This window comes from Pistacia vera, unplaced genomic scaffold (genome assembly GCF_008641045.1).
Source record: "Pistacia vera cultivar Batoury unplaced genomic scaffold, PisVer_v2 Contig491, whole genome shotgun sequence".
Lineage (NCBI taxonomy): Eukaryota > Viridiplantae > Streptophyta > Magnoliopsida > Sapindales > Anacardiaceae > Pistacia > Pistacia vera.
Window position 1 is genome coordinate 610,517 of NW_022196325.1, and position 9,915 is coordinate 620,431.

Sequence of the window (9,915 nt, forward strand, 5' to 3'; positions counted from 1 at the left end):
TTTCAAGATTTGCATGTCCCATTCCCATAATGAAAATTGAAAGCTAGACAAGCAGCATATTTTCCACATACAGTATAAATAGGTAAGGTAGTTTCTGGTTAAAGTTGGTCACTACACCTTATTGGCTTGCTTTTTTAGCTTTTCAAACTTGTAAAAGTAGACATAAGGCCACGCAAAGAAGATAGGATTCCTAGCAATCGCAGTCTGTGTGGCATAAATTGACAGAATACAAAGCATTAGGCTTATCTATGTTTATTATTATTTTTAATACAAAGCAGCAAGAGCGAGACTATAGGCAATCCCACATACAGCAAACGAGGAAAGGTCTTCGGTGATTACTGATTCCTCAGCCAAAGAGAACTTTATTTATCAACCTTATCTTATTAAATAGATATTTCAGATACTGTACTGTATTAATAATTCAGTGCACATGATGACAATTTCTACCGACTTTGCTCTATCTTTCTCCACGTATAACATTGCGCTTTTGTAAAGATTCATAAACCACATGATCTGAATGCCATGGCCCCAGCACCAATCTCATCAATCATTCTTATACATAAACAAAATTATCATAATCATCCACCACTGCTCAAAAGATGGTAACAATTTCATATTCTTCCAGGATGCTATCATTTAGAATATATCTGGCATATAGTTCGGCGTTAAAGCGTTAGCTAGATTTGGCTCCATTCACATTGACACGTTAACAAATATATATTTTATTGTGAATGAAAGCAAAACATAACATACATTTTATTAACTAACTGTATCCGTGCTTAACAGCAGTATATTAACATTGAAGAATGCAACAAGCAACATAAGCCCAACTATACTGGATTGGCATCAAAATATGCCCTTTTTAAGTCCTGACATATTGTGATACAACTCAATAATCACAATTTCTTATTATCAACAAACAAGAAACTGCACTGGCAAACCCAGATGCATTTACAGAGGAAAGTTCTTGGCCTTGGATTGTTGTAAGCTCAAACATTAATTTAGCTCTTCCCAAAATCAGTCTTATTGGTCACAGATCTCACCCATGTCCATTTATGGTCCCTTGTATTAACTTCATGCTTAGCCTGTGCCACCTCTTCCAATGGAATATATGCATAGTTGCCATTAATAGGACCACACACAAACCCAGTATATCCTGCCATAACACCATGAATGGACGAATGTGCTAGTAGTGTACAATATAGGTTATCCGTAGCATTTGCGGGAACTGCACGTATCATATATGTAGGATCCATGTACTTCACTGTAAACAACTCATCTGGGTGGTCTCTGTCCCACCACTTCTTTAGCTCTGACTTCATCCAGCTACCAACATCTAAGAAAACCAAGTTTCCAGATTCATCCCTCTCTTCTTTCTGGCATCAGTTCGCGGTATCATATCCTGCTCAGCTCCCTCTGTTACAACCACTACGGCATGCCCATTCTCTTTCAGCCGGTTTTCAAGAAACTCAAACAGCCCTCCTTTCCCTTCCAAGTAAAATTCAGTTTCAGGAACTAGACAGCAATCCACATCAGGGCTGCTCAATGTTGCATGGAAGGCTATCTGTCCTGTGCTTTGGCCCATTAGCTTCACCAGGCCAATTCCATTAACTGCATTCTCTGCCTCCACATGAGCAGCACTGATTGCTTGCTGAGCCATTTCTACTGCTGTCTGGAACCCAAATGATCTATCAAAAATTCCTACATCGTTGTCAACCGTTTTTGGAATTCCAACAACTCCAACATGCAGTTTCCGTTGTTGGATTTCATTAAAAATCTCTACAGCTCCACGCATGGTGCCATCCCCACCTATGATGTAAACCTGCTCACGTGTTTGGAATGCAGCATACAGAAATATTCAATTAGCATTGCCATTACAATGAAAACATGAGTAAGAGATAAAAGGGCATTACATCCACCAAAGCTGCGTTTGTGATTCAATTCTCTAGCATGCATATAGTATTTAATCAAGAGTTGAGAAGCAGCGGATAGTTCATGCAACAAATATCAAGTAGTGGGATCATCAATTTCAACCAGTTTTCAGTTCTTGAAGAAAGCACTTGAGACTTTTTCAACGAATCTGATTATTACACAACGCAGGCGAAAAAGGAGCCATAATAACTACATGAAACAAAGTCATTCTTTCTACCGTACTCAGTGCAAGACAAGATAATTGGAACCAAAGGCCAGGGGCAGACCCTCCACCAATATTAGCATAAACTAACCTTGCATTTTGATACACACGCCAGCTGATAATTCTATTAGAAATAACCTTTACTCCATTGAGGTTTCTTAATGGTATCAACATTCTTTTACTCAGAAAAAGAAAAGAAAAAAGAAAGTTAGAGGGACAATACTGACTATGCAACAAAGTAAAACACATTAAGCAGAAAGTAAAGGTAATCGGTACCTGATTAAATCCATGGTGTTGAATAGCATCAACAATCTTATTGAGATCAAAACCACCCCTAGAGGTCTCGAGCACAGTGCCACCTCTCTTATGCCATCCATGCACCATCTTAGGACTCAACTCCACAAGCTCCCTGGAATAAAACCCTCTGTACCCAGCTTGAATCCCATAAATTTGTCTCACACCATACAGCTCCCACAACCCCACCACTAGTTCCTTAATCACAGTGTTGATCCCAGGACACAGTCCACCACATGTAACAACAGCAGCCCGGGTAGTTTTGGGGCCATAGAAGATTTGCTTACGTGGACCAGCCCTAGGATAATCCAAGGGAGGAGAGGGAGAAGAGAATGTCCCAGAGAGATCATGGACTTTCTGAGAAACCCCTGTAGTGGAAGGGACTTGTGGAAAGCTATTGGCAGCTTCAGGCATCGGTAATCTCAGCTCATCCAAAACATATAATCCCCGTAGCCTACAACCTTTCCCAATCTGCTTCTGGTACTGCGGATCCCACACAAGACAAGTGGTACGAGTGAAAGAGACTAAGTAACCAGAATCAAACAATTGACTAACAGAGACAAGGTTCACTTTGAGATCAGGATGGTAGTAAACATCAAAAAGAGATAATTTATCTGTTTTCACAGAACCAACTGCTTTTGTTGCTATTTAAGGGCCACTAACAGCCACGATAAGCGAAGATGATGGTGGATGCAAGGAAACAAAGCATTTTAAATCATGAGACATATGGTGTGATGCTCCAGAATCTAAAACCCATTCGGAGGAGGACACATCTGAAGAACTAGAAGGTAAAGGGAACACTGAAAGTATAAGATTTGAGGATGAGGCTCCAGCATTCATGCGCTGACCAAACTGAGAATTTTCAGAGGACGAGGCAACGGTTGATAAAATCTCGGATAGAGTTACCAGATGGGTTGGCTGCTTAAAAACAACAGGAGGATCTGGAACCATAGAAATATCATTTTGTGCAATACTTCTATCAACCTTCCACATATTGTCTCCTGATGAAGGCACATCAGCCACGTTTTCTTTGGCAGCATTTGCTCTATAGTCATCTGAATAATCAGTAACAGACTGGTCACCACCAAGCTCACTTGCTGGGGGACAAGGCTCATAGCTAATTGATGGACTTCTTAAACCAGATGATTTACGAGATAACCTTGGACTCAAAGGAGGCGGAGGAGATGCAGTGTGTATATTTTCAGTATTACTATTAGATGGTAAAGCACTTGGCTTTGCCTCTGCACTTGAAGAATTTTCAGGCAAACCAGTAATGACTTAAGAAGGAAAACTTTCAGAACGGCTAGCTACAGGTACTCTCTCAGAGCTGCTTGAAAGTATAGGTGGTATCAAATTCGTCGTAGCCATAAGCAAGTCAGCAGATATGCTTCCATGAGATGATTCCAGAATAGCAGAACCATCGGAATTAGCAGCATCACAAGCAGCACTGGAGTCTGTTTTCTCCAAAGCTGGTGGCAGGCACTGGGAAAGATCTAAAGCATACTGCTGAATAGCTTGTGTTTGGACACAGGAAACCTGAACAATATGTTCTCCATCGGTAGACCATCACTGGTTCTAGTAAGACTCAAAATAGGCATTGTAGCAGTAAATTCAGCAATGTAATCCATGCGGGTTGAGGCTGGATTGGCCCCATAGTCTATGTGTACAGCATAAATAGCATTCTTCTTGGCATTTGCCAATAAAAACAAGCCTGCACGGTTCAGTGCTACAACTTGATTAAAGAATGCATCCTCAAGCCTGGGTTCAGCAGAACTCTTTAAGTCCAAAGTCTGAGTACACTTCCATGATTCAACATCACTGGGCAACAACCAGCCCTCCTCCTCTGCAGAGGCCCATATCTTCACTTCCTGGTTCAGAGGACCCTGCAAACAAGCAAAGTGAACTAAGCCTTAATCCCAGTAACTGGGGGCCAACAAACATAATACACATAAAAGGAGATGCAGAATAGAGATGTGAAATACACAAATCATCTTTGCAGCAGACTACAACCAACACATTAATATATTACACCCTTCACAAAAAGTACATTGCTGACAAGCTCATAACAATTTTCTCTAATCACCATCAGAAGTTTAGCATGATTACACAATTTTCCACCTACAGAAGAAAGAGAAGCCTACCCCTGCGATCAGCACAATGTGCTGCGGATGAGAACCATTTGAGTTGAGGAATTGAACAAGTTGAGATCTAATTTGTGTCATTCAGGCCAAAATGCCCCTTGAGAAGGAAGAGAGGACTTGCAGGCATCGGCATTGAAAGGGACCACCAACTTCACACAGCCAGCAAGATTTGCTCTAGCCAAGGACTGTCGTAGATTGAGCAGAGCATGTAGAACGTAAGACTGATATTGACCTGAGCAACTTGAGAGGAAAGGCTTATTTCCCACAGCAACATACCTGTCACCGCACAAGTATGAATAGATAGCATAGTATATAAAGCAAATAATAGATATTTCAAGTATTGTTGATTCAGTATTTTACATTTTCTACTAGACATTCGCATAAATATATGCTTGTGTCAAACTATTAATGAAATTTCCCTGTTGATAGAATTTTAAATTGAGAAGCGCTATATGGCTCAATAATTTGCCTGATTTAATTGAAGACTCTGGTTGTCAAATCTCGCTAACAAGGAGAATTACGACATAGAACTGCAGCAAACCTAGACAAATAAAGCATCTGATGAACTGCTAGCACATCTTTTATCAAATCTCTCTGTCTCTCTCTCTCACACACACACACACACAAAAAAATCAATCCTGGAGATCTTCGCTTAATTTAGCAGCCATGATTGGAGCAAGAATATATATACACACACAAGATTAGAGACTTTGGCTAAAATTAATCATCAAGATGGAGTAAGATCATCTGCTGTTAACAACCAAAGCTAATGAAAGACATAGGTTGGTGGCAGTCTCAGAGAGACACAAAATACAAGGAAGCAATTCTGATTTACTCGTCAATATTATTGTTAAGGAAATAACCTATTGAATACAGGCAAAACGCCGATAACATATATTAACGGTGTCGTGTACATTCTAGAATGAGGAACTGTGCAAGCAGCTTGCTATGAAGAGTGGCATAGGAACCCATAGCCCATAGCTTTCATTAGACACGATAACTAATTGTTGAGGCAGTAGGACAGATCTCAGCTGCATAGACTATCGGAAATTCAAACACAGCGAAAAACTAGCACATAAGAGTTGTTAAAAAGAGAAACTAGGCATGTTTGGCTTATTATTTCAACGCATATTCCTATTCTCCAAATAATATTTGGTACATTATTCTAGAAATATTATTCTATTTTTTTAATTATGTTTAGACCCTATAAGATTATTAATTTTAATAAATACCTCCTAAAAAAAGGTTTAAAAATTAACAAAAATACCTCTATGACCCATACTTGCCAAATTCCGTCAACCACCGTCGGTGGTAGCCAAAATCTACCACAACAGTGAATTACTGACCAAAACTGGCCGATAATTCACTGATCTAGCCTTTTCTAGCCAAATTCGTGGTGGATCTGGTCGAAAAAGGCTAGATCTGACCGTCAGCGACAGCCAAAGAAATAGTCATCGTTGATTAAAAACGACTGCCATATCTTTGGCCGTCGCTGACAGCCAAAGATGGCCGTCGTTTTGACCTTTTTCGGCCGTCAACGACCACACCAGAATCTACCCAAAAAAGGCCATAACAACGCGTTACGAGCAATTTTCCAGTCAGATTCTGATGGTGGTGGCGGGAATCTGGCACTGCAGGTGGTGGAGGTATTTTTATCATTTTATATGTTGGGCTATTTATTAAATTAGCAAACTTAGGGAGTTTTTTTTATAAATTTTTAAATTTTACCTCGTAATACTCCTATATTCAATTATCCAATACTATCTCCAAAATCCTATTCAAAATAATACACCAAACGCACACATATGTCTTTTGAGAAAAAATTCCAAAAAATTAACAAAGTGATTAACAATCAAAGACCATATTATTAATCTTGCCAAATACTGTGGCTTTGAGCTTCGTGACAATTTGCCAAATCTTTCAAGAGAATTGAAGTGAATCAGATTTTGTTCAAGAAAATATCTCTTGAATTTGTTTGTTATAGAACCTTAATTACTAGTGATTCCCTAAATTTGCAAGTAAACACCAGATCATTCTAAAAACCTTATCAGCTATCCTTTGTCATAGTACAACAATCAAATTTTCTACTTTCCAAACAACAACTTTACTTTTCCCAGTATGGACCATAGAGACCCTCAAATTCATTAGTTTCTCTGAAAAATCTTTCCGTTTAACTCCTAAATTTTAAGCCTAAGCTTAAAATTTAAAACAAATAAAAAAAAATAGGTCGATGAAAGGTTTCTTCTTTTCTCTCTTTTCATCAACTTCTATAGCAACTAAACTCGGAGATGCGAAAAAACATTCAACATTTATAAATCAATAGTAGTAATATTTGATAACAAGAATAAAAAAAAAAAAAAAAAAAAAAAAAAAAATCCATGCAGCTGCAGGTTTAAATCGTTCTGAAATGCTTTCCCTTTTAACATAATTGAAGAAAAAAAAAAAAAAAAAAAAAAATCTTGACAAAGGAGAAGAACTAAAAATAAAATTTTGAAAGAAGAAAAAGAGTGGAACAATGTACCCGATATCAAAACCGCATTTAACAACATATCTGTTGACGCTTGATTTTGGACGCTAACGACTCGCATATGGGAAATGCTGAGCTGACTCAGGAGACACACGTGAATGGATCTATGAGATTTGAATATGGAGCTGAGACTGTATATGTTGCAGAAACATAAATAAAAGATTGGCAAGTGAGGGTTTTTATAGTGGTTCGAATGCTCAAAAGCGAATCCTACGTCCACTGTTATTTTATTGTGCTCTGACTATTTCTATGATACTGCCCGTAAGGCATACAAAGATGGAGAAATACAGTGTTTACAGAGAAATAATGAAGATGAAGCTCAAATCTATGTTTAACTCTCATCTGCTCAGCCTTAGCCTCAACCTTCTTTTTCGTGAAGAGAAGTGCCCATTTATATACTCAAAACACTCAATGTAATGAGTGTTTTGCAAGTTGCCTTGACACATGGAAGGCTCTCATCCGTTCTTCTCTTCAAAGGAGATATGGCTGGTATAAATATCTTTAAAGAGATATGGGTCTAACAGCTAGTACAAAGAGACATTAATTGTATTGACATAGGCGTGACTTTTTAGGCATAACAGAAGCCCCCCAGTTTTTGGAGTGCGTAATCGCGCTTCAGAAACTAAGGTCTTTAATCTGAATTGCTGCAGCCTCGAACTGAAGAGCTCGAACTATTCCTGGCGCGATTGAGTGCTGAGAGCTAGGAGCTAATTGCGATCTGTTAGGAGCTCGACCTGAAATCTGTTAAGAGCTCAACCTAGAAGCAAAACGAGCTTAATTTGAGCAAAATGAGCTCAACTTGAAGCAAAACGAACTCAATCTGAGCAAGACGAGCTCAACTTGAGAGCAAAACGAGCTCAATCTAAGCTAAACGAGCTCAACTTAAGAGTAAAACGAGCTCAATCTGAGCTAAACGAACTCAACTTAAGAGAAACAAGCTCAATCTAAGCTAAACGAACTCAACTTAAGAGAAACAAGCTCAATCTGAGCTAAACAACTCAATCTGAGATCATAACGAGCTCAATCTGAGCAAAACGAGCTCAACTTGAGAGCATAACAAGCTCAACCTATGCTCGACCTGAGCACATAACGAGCACGACCTGAGAGCATAACGAGCTCAACTTGAGCACATAACGAGCACGACCTGAGCACATAACGAGCTTGACTTAAGAGCACAAGCGATCAGCGATCTCAGCGTGTTATCAGCGATCTGAACACGTGATTTGAAGCTAAAGATCAGCGATCTGAAGCCGAGGATCAGGACGACCTGAGCGTGCAATCAGCGATCTGGCCACGCGATCTGGGCTATCTGAACACGTGATCTAAACGATGTTGAACGCGCGATTTGAGCGTGCGATTTGAGCGTGCGATCAGTGATCTGGCCACCCAATTGGAGAATTCTGACATGTGTGATCTGCGATCTGGCCACGCGATCGGAGAACTCTGACGCATGCAATTTGCGATCTGGCCACGCGATCGAAGCTCTGACGCATGCGATCAGTGATCTGGCCACGCGATTGGAGAGCTCTGATGCGTGCAATCTATAACCTAGCCACGTGATCAGAGAACTCTGACGCATGCGATCTATGATCTGTCCACACGATCGAAGAACTTGGACGCAGGTTTGAGAATCGGACCTGTATGAGCCACCAAACTGTTGACGCTTGATTTTGGACGCTAACGACTCACACATGGGAAACGCTGAGCTGACTCAGAAGACACATATGAATGGATCTATGAGATTTGAATATGGAGCTAAGGCTATATATGTTGCAGAAACATAAATAAAAGATTGGCAAAGGGGGGTTTTTATAGTAGTTCGGATGCTCAAAAGCAAATCCTACGTCCACTGTTATTTTATTGTGCTCTGACTATTTCTATGATATTGCCTGTAAGGCATACAAAGATGGAGAAATACAGTGTTTACAGAGAAATAATGAAGATGAAGATCAAATCTATACCTAACTCTCTTCTGCTCAGCCTTAGCCTCAACCTCCTTTTTCGTGAAGAGAAGTGCCCATTTATACACTCAAAACACTCAATGTAATGAGTGTTTTGCAAGTTGTCTTGACACATGTAAGGCTCTCATCCGTTCTTCTCTTCAAAGGAGATATGGCTGGTATAAATATCTTTGAGGAGATATGGGTCTGACAGCTAGTACAAAGAGACATTAATTGTGTTGATATAGGCGTGACTTTTTAGGCATAACAATATTTGTAGACATTTTGGCAAACCCATAAATCAGAAGCAGCAGTTGAAGAGCTTAGAGAAGCCAACATCTCATTTGGAATACCAACCATAACATCAATCCCACTCCCCATTAAAGCTTGTACCGCAGCAGTGTCGGCACCAAAAAGCTTTACTTTTTGTACCCTGTTATCCTTCAATAGATATTCATACACCACCATGGATGGCTTCATCGTATGGAACGACACTGACCCCACTTCACTCCTATCGCTGATTCTGACACTAGTATCACGCTGATTCTGTCACTGATACTGATAATAATAATAATGATTCAACCGCTAAAATAACACAGATTTGAGTGACTAATATAATATTAACAAAATAGTTGGTGCGTTCCGTCCAAGCAACAATTTATGTTCAGCAGTGCTAGTCTTACAAAGAAGCCTACAAAAGAGACATACAAAGACAACCCCCACCCTTAATCTTCATGATTTCTCTCTCTCTCTCTTTCTCTTTTTCCGTTTTTTCTTTTTTCTTTTCTTCACTTTGTTGGCTTCTTTGTAGAAGTCTTTGTAAGGATAGACTTATTCATTTATGTTAAATTATTAATCTTATTAGCTTGCTTTTTTACT

The 9,915-nt window shown here is 39.5% G+C and overlaps 1 protein-coding gene across 1 annotated transcript; it reads right to left on the reverse strand.

Annotated features, from left to right (window-relative positions):
- Nucleotides 1–732: 732 nt before the first annotated feature.
- Nucleotides 733–5,664, reverse strand: LOC116105026 (ATP-dependent 6-phosphofructokinase 2-like). The gene is given in 5 exon segments (XM_031391450.1): nt 733–1,376; nt 1,379–1,822; nt 2,411–4,311; nt 4,570–4,845; nt 5,433–5,664. Coding segments are annotated over 3 exon segments (1,251 nt in total). The 5' UTR covers nt 2,843–4,311; nt 4,570–4,845; nt 5,433–5,664; the 3' UTR covers nt 733–1,001.
- Nucleotides 5,665–9,915: the final 4,251 nt, after the last annotated feature.